Source organism: Arachis hypogaea, chromosome 14 (genome assembly GCF_003086295.3).
Source record: "Arachis hypogaea cultivar Tifrunner chromosome 14, arahy.Tifrunner.gnm2.J5K5, whole genome shotgun sequence".
Taxonomy (NCBI): domain Eukaryota; kingdom Viridiplantae; phylum Streptophyta; class Magnoliopsida; order Fabales; family Fabaceae; genus Arachis; species Arachis hypogaea.
In genome coordinates, this window is record NC_092049.1 from 12,564,333 (window position 1) to 12,578,235 (window position 13,903).

The 13,903-nt window shown below is 30.4% G+C and overlaps 2 protein-coding genes across 2 annotated transcripts; both read left to right on the forward strand.

Annotated features, from left to right (window-relative positions):
• The first annotated feature begins 3,520 nt into the window (after positions 1-3,520).
• Positions 3,521-5,325, forward strand: LOC112741560 (stilbene synthase 3-like). Its single transcript, XM_025790579.2, has 2 exons — positions 3,521-3,787; positions 4,149-5,325. Exons 1-2 carry the CDS (start codon positions 3,610-3,612, stop codon positions 5,138-5,140), a joined length of 1,170 nt encoding a protein of 389 aa, XP_025646364.1. The 5' UTR covers positions 3,521-3,609; the 3' UTR covers positions 5,141-5,325.
• Positions 5,326-10,594: 5,269 nt separating this feature from the next.
• On the forward strand, positions 10,595-12,462 carry LOC112741555 (stilbene synthase 3-like). The gene is made up of 2 exons (XM_025790575.3): positions 10,595-10,870; positions 11,229-12,462. The coding sequence occupies exons 1-2, from the start codon at positions 10,693-10,695 to the stop codon at positions 12,218-12,220; spliced, it is 1,170 nt and encodes a 389-aa protein (XP_025646360.1). The 5' UTR covers positions 10,595-10,692; the 3' UTR covers positions 12,221-12,462.
• Positions 12,463-13,903: the final 1,441 nt, after the last annotated feature.

The following is a 13,903-nucleotide window of genomic DNA, read 5'->3' on the forward strand; positions in this document are numbered from 1 at the left end:
AAACCGTTAACAAAAACCCAGTACAAAAAACACTAACAAAAACCACTGGCCTAAACCGCTTGCTTAAACCGCTAACACTAAAATAAACCGCTATAAAAAACCATTAACAAAACCCACTACCATACACCACCAACTCAAACCACGCCCCTAAACCGCTAACCATCACTAAAACCACTATCCAAAACCATTAACACAAACCGATTACAAAAAACAATTTCAAATACCACTAACAAAAACCACTGGCCTAAACCGCTTGCTTAAACCGCTAACACTAAAATAAACCGGTATAAAAAACCATTAACAAAAACCACTAGCCTACACCACTATCCTAAACCACTATCCTAAACCACTAACAGTAACATAAACCATTATCAAAAACCATTAACAAATACCGTTATCATAAACCGCTTTCATAAACCACTAACCTCGTCGTTGATCACACCGGCGATATGAGCAACTCCATCCAAACGATAAAGCCTTCCCGGATCATCCCCCATCGACAAAAAAAGCCGCTCTGGTCTTACTCGTACCGAACGTTGGTCTTATTCTCTGGGATTTGGTGGGGTTGGAGAATGAGAAAGTGATTCGAATGAACTTGGTTCGAACTCCTTTTATAGCCGAAACCCTTGTAATTCGAATCAACTAGATCCGAACCTCTCTAAAGTGCACTTCTCCTGGTAATTCGAATTAACTAAATTCGAAATAGGTAAGTATAATTCGAAACGAGTTGTTTCGAATTACTTAATTTTTTTGCATGTGTATAATTCGAGTCATATCAATTCGAATTACTTTAACTCGTTGCATGCACATAATTCGAATTATATCAATTCGAATTACTTGAGAGTATAATTCGAATCTTATTGATTCAAATTATATAATAATTCGTCCTGGTGGATTCAGGTATGGATTTTTGATTTGGCTGATTTGGGTAATTTGGAGCTCTCCTTGGCTTATTTGGGTTTTTTACCCTTAAAAAAAAATCCTAATTCTAAGAGAAAATTTTCATATTTTCAAAATTAAGTTACATAGTTGCGTATTTTAGTCATTTTAAAGTTAAATTTAAATTTCTATTTTATAATACAAATTAAACAACTTTAACTCTAAAAGAGTATTTTTCTAATAATTAATCTTGAAAAGGTATTTTGCTTTTTTAAAATCAACAAAAAAAAAATCTTTTTTGTCTTCAATAATTAAATTTTAATTTTGGATACAGAATCTTAATCTCAAAAGAATATTTTAGACTTTTTAAAATTAACAAAAAAATATTAGTTTTTTATTCAATTATATTTTTTTCGTTTACCTGTAGTTCTTAACAAATTATATAAAAGGACAACATAATAATATATTTATATAGTTGCATTGCCAATGAATGAAGAACATGATAACGACATATGCCTCTTACTATATACTATATATACATACACTAGAGGATGTATAATGTATTATTGCATGCTGATGTGGACATAAATAGTGAAATATCTTAAACAAATGTGATCTGTTTTGCCGAACGTTTTATATGCCAATATCAATATGGTTGCAGCCATGTTATTACATTCATCTATCGTTGATGCAAATCAAAAACTGCATAATAGGATGTTAGAGTGTGTTTCATCTGCCTTTTCATTTTCAGTATTTTTATTTTTAAAATTTATAAAAAATAATAAAAGTAATAAAATATTTAACTTTAATTTTTTATAAAATTTAAAAATAAAAAATACAAGAACATTTTTGCTTCAAAGAGATTTCAACATGACATGGATATAATGGTACTAGTGAAGAACGTGATGCCCAGCTATCCTTTTTTTCCCCCCTTAAGTAGAAATAGGTATTTAATTAACTACGGAGTCTAAAATATCAAAAAGGTCAAATTACAGATTTTTGTTGGTAGAGGTCTGTGTTTATGGGTTGGGTCGGATTAGGTTTAATTAGTCTTGACGTCATTTTTAAGAAGTTACTAGATCTATTTTGGTTTGATCCAAAAGTGATAAAAAATAAATCGAATTAAACTGAATAATTGACCCGATACAAAATTAGTATATACAAACTTTTAAATTTTATATACTAAAATAATAAAAATTTAATTTTAAAAATTAAATTTAACAAATGTTATATCATATTTATACTAAAATAAATTATTTTAAAATAAATACAATACCATATAATATAACAAATATTAATTAAAGTATAAAAGTATAATATGAAATTACTAATTTTATTCTAAAATATATATTTTTATTATAGAAAATAACTTTGGACCGGGTCGGATAGCTCGAATCATAATTCGAACTCGACCAAAAAATAACAATAAATAAAAATAATAAATTCGAATCTAATAAAATATGTCTTGAATTTAGGCCAAATTTTAAACTGTATCAAGTCTTGAACACTCCTATTTACTTGTAACTCTTCCACCCATACTATACTTAGTATAGTAAGGACAAATTTAACTAGAAAATGTGTCACTAAATTTCCTTTTCATTTCACATGTGATATCTAGCAATTCTAAACTTGTGCAAAAAACCTTACAATGAGATATAATACCACCAAAATAATTACTGTAAAGTGTTTGCTTCCTCCATGGCTTTTTGGACCTCATCAATAATATTGTCTCCCTCCATACATAAGAATTGAACCTTTCTAATGGAGTGTTTTTAAAATATTATTTTTTATTTTTAAAAAGTGTATTGATTTAAAATTAAAATTTGTATTGGAGTTACTGATGAAATAAAATCGATATCACCTTAGTAATATGGTATCATTTTAATAGAAAATTAATAAAATTTTGTCACTCATATAATTATATTAATAAAATAATTAAAAAATATAAAATTCTAATTGAATTAAAACTAAATATTAAAGAGACAAATTTTATTTTTAATTTTAAATTATTATTTATAACAAATGATCCCACAAATATTCAAAATGAAATTAAAATTGAAACTAATATTAGAGATGTTCTAAGTGAATATCAGGTTAATGGCCATTATATATATATATATATATATATATATATATATATATATATATATATGTAATTCGTTTTTTATTTATTAAATTAAATTTATATCGTAATTAACAAATTTGGAATTAGTTAAGCTAGTAACGTCACGTTATCACAAAGAAATCGTAGAAAGTACAAATTTATTTTAATAAAAATTTATTATATATAATAAAAATAGGTAACAGATAATAAATAATTAAAAGCATAAATAATGTATATCTAAAAATAAAAATAGAAGATAACAATAAATTTCCTCCCGTGCCTCCAAATGACCAGGGACATTATTGGTCAAGAATTGCAGCGGGGACATTATTGCTGAACAGGGACATTATTCGGAGTCTACTATACTATATGATTGAGAACATCGTCTTTGAAGTTAACTAATTAAATAATAATCATTGTCATTTTGTCACTATCATCACTACACTTTTAAGATGAGCACGTTTTCTATATATCCAATATTGACCATTTAATTCCACATATGCCCCGACTCTCATGCATATAAATATCCCCTCTCCCTGCCCAAGTCTTCATCAAATCAAAATACCTTTCTTATTCCAAAGAACATATCTAAGCTTTTCTATCCCAAAAAACACAGCTAAGAAAAGATGGTGTCTGTGAGTGGAATTCGCAAGGTTCAAAGGGCAGAAGGTCCAGCAACTGTATTGGCAATTGGAACAGCAAATCCACCGAACTGTATTGATCAGAGTACATATGCAGATTATTATTTTAGAGTAACCAATAGCGAACACATGACTGATCTCAAGAAGAAATTTCAGCGCATCTGTATGTATTTTTATTAAGCATTCTATATTTGTTTTATTTAATATTTATCAGAGTAAAATTCATTCTTTTATTTTTATATTAATTAATACGCAATAATTTAACATATTATACAACATATCATATTTGCTGCTTAATATTAACAATAATAATTACTTAATAATAAATTATTTCAATAGTTATAAAATAAATTATTTCAATAGTTATAAATTTGGATAAACTATTAAAATAATGAGACATGAACGTTCAAGTCACTATAAAAATAACTCAAAAATAACATTATTATTGATGTGTGTATGTGTATGTCGTTTTCTAAATGTCATCAAGGGTATTGATGGATGTGAATTTCATATTATTATTTCAGGTGAGAGAACACAGATCAAGAACAGACATATGTACTTAACAGAAGAGATACTGAAAGAGAACCCTAACATATGCGCATACAAGGCACCGTCGTTGGATGCAAGAGAAGACATGATGATCAGGGAGGTACCAAGGGTTGGAAAAGAGGCTGCAACCAAGGCCATCAAGGAATGGGGCCAGCCAATGTCTAAGATCACACATTTGATCTTCTGCACCACCAGCGGCGTTGCGTTGCCTGGCGTTGATTACGAACTCATCGTACTCTTAGGGCTTGACCCATGTGTCAAGAGGTACATGATGTACCACCAAGGCTGCTTCGCTGGCGGCACTGTCCTTCGTTTGGCTAAGGACTTGGCAGAGAACAACAAGGATGCTCGTGTGCTTATTGTTTGTTCTGAGAATACTGCAGTCACTTTCCGTGGTCCTAGTGAGACAGACATGGATAGTCTTGTAGGGCAAGCATTGTTTGCGGATGGAGCTGCTGCGATTATCATTGGTTCTGATCCTATACCACAGGTTGAGAAGCCTATCTTTGAGCTTGTTTCGACTGATCAAAAACTTGTCCCTAACAGCCATGGAGCCATCGGTGGTCTCCTTCGTGAAGTTGGACTTACATTCTATCTTAACAAGAGTGTTCCTGATATTATTTCCCAAAATATCAACGACGCACTCAGTAAAGCTTTTGATCCATTGGGTATATCTGATTATAACTCAATATTTTGGATTGCACACCCTGGTGGACGTGCAATTTTGGACCAGGTTGAACAGAAGGTGAATTTGAAACCAGAGAAAATGAAAGCCACTAGAGATGTGCTTAGCAATTATGGTAACATGTCAAGTGCATGTGTGTTTTTCATCATGGATTTGATGAGGAAGAAGTCCCTTGAAGGAGGGCTTAAAACCACTGGAGAAGGACTTGATTGGGGTGTTCTTTTTGGTTTTGGTCCTGGTCTCACTATTGAAACAGTTGTTCTTCGTAGCGTAGCCATATGATGTAGTTTATTATATATCTCTGCATATATATGTTATTTTTTAATAATTTTCTTTTGCTCCAAAATAAGATCCTGAAAACTTAGACAAAGATGTCTAAAGTTATTTTTTTATGCAAAAATTCAATGTCAAAGTTTGTAACTGTTAGTAAAGTATAATTCAAATTCTTTTTGATTGATTGAGCAGCATGACACATACCAATATTTGGGTTGCAATTTTATGTGAGAACAACTATAAACACCTTTGTATGAGTTCCCATTTAAGATAAAGTAAAAAAGTATTAGGTCCGATAGTATAAGACTTGATGTATGCGTTTGTAATTTTTATATTATCGTGTGTTTGAAGCATTTCATATAATTATAAATTATATAATGGGTAAAGTACTGCTTTCGATTTTAATGTTTGAAATAAATCTTAATTTTATATTTAATATTTGACCTGAGTATTACTTTTATTGTCTAATTTTCAATATGTTGTTATACAAGTTTGAAATACAATTATACAGTAGTTGAAATACATTGCAAAAATAATGGCAGTTTTTGAAACCGCCGGTATCGACTAGTTATTCTATTATTTTTTATATCTTATAGGATAGAATGTACCAAATGCGACTTTTTTATGGGATGTACTTACAAACGGCGTAAATGTAAATAATAGTAATTAGGAATCCGGAATAATTTTTATCTCAGTGTTCAATCAGACATATTTACTCAAGAGATTTTAAACCAATAAATAAAGTTTGGAAGATGTTTATAATTGATTATAGAGTAGTCAGCATCATGAGTGCTGGATTATTGGATTAAAGCTAGACCCCTTCCCCTGTTTTTTTTTTTTTTTTGTAAGTCTGATTGGACAACATTTCAAAAGCATATGTCCTATTCTCAATGATATGAAGCCGTTTGAGTACAGAGGATTTTTGACGTGTTGATGGGGTTGGTGATTTTGATTTTTTTTTTATTTTTAGAGAATTTTGATTCTAATTTAAATATACTATTTTTAGGGATATTAATTTGTATTTTAAATATATAAAAAAAGAACGTTCGATGTTAGTTCTAAAAAAGAATGAGGTGCTAATTTGATTCCACAAAATTTTGGGGATCAATTTGATTTACATATGTGAAATTTAATAAACTATTTTCGATAGATTCTTTTGCTATTCCTAACGACAAATACTATTGTTTAAAGAGACATTTACATTTACACTATCTTCTCCTGTTACATATCTAAATGACTTTTTTTCCATTTACTTGTAAAATATACATTATTTTTTTTTTTGTTCACTCGTGTGACCTAAAAAAAGAAAAAATAATAAAAACAAAGACAAAGGAAAGAAAGAAAACAGCAGGGCAGGGATGAAACACCCTAACCCTGTTGAGCAAGAATTGGGTCGACTTCCATAGGTGGATTAATCCAATATACTGCAATTCCATCCCTCTGCGCTCCCAACTCGCATCGTAATTTAACTTAATTAGCAAAACCTTTCTCTAGTCCAACTCGCAAATGTTTTGCCAATTCCATAGTTGCTGTAAATATATAAAAATGTGATCAGTTAAAATGAAAAAAATTATAAATTAACTAACAGATCTTGAATAATTCGAATATTAAAATAATAAAAAATACATGTTTTTTTATTAATAGATATAGATGAAGATAAAAGATATTATTGAAATAAAAATAAAAATTTATATACAAATTAAACTCCAATCATTGTTATATACAATGGTGTTGGTAAGCTTTAGTCACTAAAATATTTTTTTGCTTTAATTCACGTTTTAAAACTGTAACTATTAGGTATAAAAAACCATAATCTTTGATTTATAATCACGGTTTTGAATAGAAGTCACAGTTTTCAACCATGACTAATATATATAGTCACGACTTTTAAGAAAAGGTCACATCCTTTTCTTACAAAGTGAAAAACAGCATTTTTTATTTATAGTCCCATTTCACAACTGTGACCTTAGTCATGTCATAGTTACAAGTTTTAATCGTAACATTATCCATTTTATAATCATAGTTTTTAACTGTGACCATAATCCTTTTATTACCACGGTTTCTAACTGTGACCTTAACTCTACTTATAGTCACAATTTTTAATTGTGACATTAGACTATTTTATAGTTATGGTTAAAAACCGTGATATTTGGTCTTTTTTTTTTCTTTAAAATATGATAACTATGATCGCAATTTATAAACGTGAGATTTAAGTTTTTTTTTATTTAGTCAAAAAAAAGCCAAATATTTTTTTTCTCAACTATCCTACAAAATGTATCAAATAAGTTTAATAAAAGACGCAAATCTGACTTGATAAATTGTATTTTGATATATGTAATACAAATATAACTTTACAGTAAAATTTAGATTAGACACCAAATAGGTCTCAAATTATACAAGTTTAGTTACATTATATTATCACAATGCTTATAAGAAAAACCTATAAAAAAAAATCACAATGATACCAAAATATTACAATTAAGTAACAGCAAGATATAACCCAGAATTTATTCAGGGTGGGATAAGTACTATTTTTGTCTTTAAGATTTAAGGTTAAAATCAAAATTGTCCTTAATTTTTTTTTTTGTCAAAATAGTCTCCAACGTTACATTTAGTATTAAAATTATCCGTTTTAACACAATAACAATACCTTTTGTCAGCATCACCACACCATTGTCTCTCTCTCCATGGTCACCACTCACCACCACTAACAATACCACATTTCAAATCTTTCAAATTCAATAACAACAAGAAAAAAATTCTCCTTCAAATTCAACAACAACAACAAAGAAGACAGAGAGCCTAACTTCAAAAAATATTGAACCCTAATTTAAAATCATTGAAGATTCTAATTTAAAATCCTTGAACCCTAACTTTAAAAATTAGGAACCTGAATCCTAACTTCCATGGTAGTAGTGGCACTAAATGCAGACGATGATGATATTGCATAGAAAAGCTACGGTGACAAGGTGTCATAGAGGCGGCGGCAAGAGACAACAGAGAGGTGTGAGCAAGGAGACGAGGGGAGGTACGGGGCGGTGTTGCCGGAATGCGAGGAGAGTCGCTGGTGGTGTGGCAAGGGAGAAGACAGAAAGCCAAACTGCATCACCAGGACAGTATTGTGACTGGGGAGAAGACGGAGAGTTAAATCGCGTGGAGAGAATTGATGGAAGAGAGTCAGAAGGAAACTAAAAGTAACATATATAACATGCAAATAATATAAATTATTCTAAGAACAAACTAGGTTAATTTCTTGTCTTATCTTATATTTTAGTATGCTTTTTATGTGCAAAGCCACTTTTTTATTGATGATGATGATGAGGAGTTTTTTTGGAGGGCTTTCAAGTATAGGACAAGTAAGTGATTTAGTCAAATGATGTCGGATATCTGTGAGGGTATGGATACAATCCACGAATGGCTAATTCCTGCTTACAAAAAGGTGTTGGAAAGGTACTGAAAAATAGATGAGAAATAAAAAAAATATAAGAAAAAAAGCAAGGGAAAATTGAGCGTCACTCTTAGGTGGTTCTGTCCATTGCGGTGGTTCTATTCCACTGAGTTCAACTATAGAGAGGATGGTAACATAATTTAAGTGGCTTTAGATCTTATTTAATAGACATTTATTTATGTAAAATTTTTCTTATTTTGTATTTTATGTGAAATATAGAAGAAGCAGTTACGTTGGGCCGTACACCAACTAACAAGGAAGTCTTCAAGAAAACCCACAGACTTAAAAGTGACAAGTCTAAATTGGTGGACAAGCGCTCTCAAGACACTCATGTGAGATATACTATAAATATTAAATTATTAATTAATTAAAATATTATATAAATGTGGTCTTGGATTTGTTGTTTATACACGTGCCTTATGATTTTCTTATGGTTTTATGTGAAAATAGCTTTTGTTCCAATTCTTATTGAGAAACATGTATTGATATACTGTATGTTAGGAAACTGTTACTGGAATAAACCAGTTAAAAAACTGTTACATAAGAAGACATAACGGTGTTGTTTAGTCGATAGCTACCATTCTAATTCTAGTGCACAAGAAGAAGAAGGATTCAGGGATAGATATCCTTTGTAGTAATTTTTTTATTTGTTGTTTTAAAGTAGGGGAATAGATCTCATAGAGAGGGCAAGTAAAATACAAAAGAGCGAGAGTGAGAGAGACAAAAATCCGACGGTAATTTGTGTAGAAGAATTATCGATAGAAAAAATCTGTCGGTAAGTAATTTTCGACAAAACTTTTACAGAAGGACAAAATCTGTCGGTAATTTTGTCGATAACTAAATATCCGTCTGTAATAAAGATCAAATCTACCTGTAAATTCATCTGTAATAAGCAATTTTTTAATTGTGTATCATAGTTTAATTAAAGCTAAAAATGTTATAGTGAGTTTTGGATTCGATGACTATGATGTTAAAAAAAATGTTATTGTATGGTCTTTAATTTCCATGACAGTCCTTAATATTATGCTAAATTCAATTTATTCTTGGGATATTTGAGATGATATATATATATATATATTGAGGAGTATCTGTGGTTCCACAGTTTTACAAGTTTATAAGTTGTGAAGTGCACTATTTTTTATGAAAATATCTTTTCCACCGGTAAAAAGATGAGAGTGGCTATAGTAATAAAAATTTTAGTAGTATAAAATAATATAGTCAATTATATTATTATTTTATTTGTTCAAACAGGACTACTAATTAACTAAAGACCAGACTCATATATGGTGGTAGACTCCAGTGTCATCCACCAAACTCCTCTTACACCCAGTCAAACACATCGGCTTTCAATATTGAAATTTAATAAGATCACCTTAATTATAAATAATTAAATATCCTATAAGTACACTATTAGTTAATAAATCACACACATATTTTTGCTTCGAAGATATTTAATTTCAACATGACATGGATGTAATGCATGGTAATAAGCACGTGTGCCCAACTACCTACGGGATGCACTTATTCATATCCTTCATACTTTAGATATATGTAATGTAAATAAACAGAGTCGCCAGACATTAAATAAAAGATTTCTATAATATGATTGTTTGCATACATGAGATAAAAGAGGAAATTAAAAGAAATAACAAATACTATATTCTACCAACCACACAAAATGGACCCATACATCAACCACTAAAGACGAAAAGATCTCTAAACAAATATGCCGCCGATCTAGTCCGCCATCCACACAATATCATGAATTAAATAACACTAAAACTACACAATATATGTAACATGATACATGCACAATCAATCAATCAAAGTCAAAGCAAAACAATTAAACAACCAAGAAGTCAGAATACTTCGTTTTTGAAGTTAACTAATTAAATAATAATCATTGTCACCATTACGACACTTTGAGTTAGCACGTTTTCTATGTAAGTTCCAATTCCCCCATTTAATTCCACATATGCCCCTACTCATGCATATAAATATTCCCCTTCTCTCTGCCTAAGTCTTCACCAAAATACAAAGCACATAGCTAAAGTTTGCTCTCCCAAAGAACATAGCTAAGCTTTGTTGTCCCAAAGAACACAGCTAGGAAAAGATGGTGGCCGTTAGTGAGATCCGCATGGCTCAAAGGGCAGAAGGCCCTGCAACTGTATTGGCGATTGGTACAGCAAATCCACCAAACTGTGTTGATCAGAGTACATATGCAGATTATTATTTTAGAGTCACCAACAGTGAGCATATGACCGATCTTAAGAAGAAGTTTCAGCGCATTTGTATGTATTTTTATTAATTAAGTATTTTAATTTTATTTTATTTAATATTTATCAAAAAATTTTATCGTTTTACTTTTATATTACTTAAAACAGAAAATTAACATATTATACAATATATCATATTCACTGTTTGATGATAATAATAATAATAATAATAATAATAATAATAATAATAATAATAATAAATATATAGCATTATTTCCATAATTATAAATTTATAAAAACTATATATTCAAATGGTATTTAAAGATTTAAGTCACTACAAAAATAACTCAAGAATAACATTATTACTATATATATCATTTTCTAAACTTTATCAAAGGTAATGATGGATGTGAATTACACATTTTTATTTCAGGTGAGAGAACACAGATCAAGAACAGACATATGTACTTAACAGAAGAGATACTAAAAGAAAATCCTAACATGTGTGCATACAAGGCACCGTCATTGGATGCAAGAGAAGACATGATGATCAGGGAGGTACCAAGAGTTGGAAAAGAGGCTGCAACCAAGGCCATCAAGGAATGGGGCCAGCCAATGTCTAAGATCACACATTTGATCTTCTGCACCACCAGCGGCGTTGCGTTGCCTGGCGTTGATTACGAACTCATCGTACTTTTAGGGCTGGACCCATGCGTCAAGAGGTACATGATGTACCACCAAGGTTGCTTCGCTGGTGGCACTGTCCTTCGTTTGGCTAAGGACTTGGCTGAAAACAACAAGGATGCTCGTGTACTTATCGTTTGTTCTGAGAATACCGCAGTCACTTTCCGCGGTCCTAGTGAGACAGACATGGATAGTCTTGTAGGACAAGCATTGTTTGCCGATGGAGCTGCTGCGATTATCATTGGTTCTGATCCTGTGCCAGAGGTTGAGAAGCCTATCTTTGAGCTTGTTTCGACCGATCAAAAACTTGTCCCTGGCAGCCATGGAGCCATCGGTGGTCTCCTTCGTGAAGTTGGACTTACATTCTATCTTAACAAGAGTGTTCCTGATATTATTTCGCAAAATATCAATGACGCGCTCAATAAAGCTTTTGATCCATTGGGTATTTCTGATTATAACTCAATATTTTGGATTGCACATCCTGGTGGGCGTGCAATTTTGGACCAGGTTGAACAGAAGGTGAACTTGAAGCCAGAGAAGATGAAAGCCACTAGAGATGTGCTTAGCAATTATGGTAACATGTCAAGTGCCTGTGTGTTCTTCATTATGGATTTGATGAGGAAGAGGTCTCTTGAAGAAGGACTTAAAACTACCGGAGAAGGACTTGATTGGGGTGTGCTTTTTGGCTTTGGTCCTGGTCTCACTATTGAAACTGTCGTTCTCCGCAGTGTGGCCATATAATGCACTTAATTATGCATATATGCGATTGTGTTATTTTTTAATAATTTTCTTTGGCTCTAAAATAAGCTAAGGTGCTGAATGGCTCATATATTATTAGATGAGTGAAAAATTAAAAAAAGATGTCCAAAGTTAATTCTTTATGCAAACATCATTCAATATCAAAGTCTGTAATTGTTAGTAAAAAATTATATCAAATTCTTTTCAATCGAGCAGCATAACACATGCCTTTATTGATTGGGTTGTAATTTAAGTCTGATTGCACTGTGCACAACATTTCAAAAGTATATGTCTCCTATTCTCAATCATATGAAACCGTTTGAGTACACAGCATTTTTTGATAGGGTTGGTGATTTTGATTTGTTAGATTAGTTTGTTAGGGTTTGGTTTTTTATTTTTAGGGAATTTTTATTCTAATTTAAATATACTGATTTTTAGGGATTTTTGTATCTTAAATATATGAGAGAAAAAAGTGAGACGTTAATTTCTAAAAAAACGAGGTGCTAATTTGGTTCGACAAAACTTTGGGAGATCAATTTGAATTACATATGTGAAGTTTGATAAATTATTTTGGCTATTTACTCATAAAAAGTTATTAAATGTGTAGTTGTATTTACATTTTTTTTTATTAACAACGGGGTTTAATGGTAAAAGAAAAATAAACTAAAAGACAATACTTGAAAATGAGATACCGATAAAATCAGCATGAAGACGAAGAGAAGTACAAAAGGATAAATTAATGAATTTACATTATTCATACTAAGGTAATATATTTATTGATATCTCTTTTTCTAAAATTTAATTGGTATATGTATCTGTGTTTTGCACGGAATAATATAAAATTAATTAAATTAAAATTTTAACTATTTTTAATATTAAAAATAAGAAAATCAATGGCTAATAATTTTTTATTTATTTTCGAAGTATAACAATCACTCGTTAATAATAATATATAGTTTGTGATTAAATTAAAATATTTATATTAGAATCCTATCTTTTCAAAGATTTCTCTTTAAATAACATTAGGGGTTGAATTTGTAGATATTTTTTCATGATTTATGAGTAAAACTTTTAAATCCTCTTACACTAATTTTAAAACCGATTTGAGCAAGTACAATCTAACATGAGATAATTTTTTTTTCTTGAATTCCCTTTTTTGTTATCATAGCAAAAGAAACTATTATGAAAAATTGTTTTTGTTAAAATCTACTTAGAATTGTTTTATATTCTAGTAACATATTTATTCTTGGTACTAAATTAATATGACCAACATTGTCACTTGTTGAAACTTATCAATATATTTTATCTATTCTTGAGTTGAAGTAGCTGTATTTGTACCTAAAAACGGTTTTATATTTTTTTTTTGTTAGTTTAACGCTTACCAAAACTATCAAAGATAAGATGAACGCACAATACTACAAGAAAAATGTTGAGTACCGTCGAATTTACCGTTGGATTCTTCAAATATATCCGACGGTGTTGAAACTTATCAATATATTTTATCTATTCTTGAGTTGAAGTAGCTGTATTTGTACCTAAAAACGGTTTTATATTTTTTTTTTGTTAGTTTAACGCTTACCAAAACTATCAAAGATAAGATGAACGCACAATACTACAAGAAAAATGTTGAGTACCGTCGAATTTACCGTTGGATTCTTCAAATATATCCGACGGTGATGAATTCAT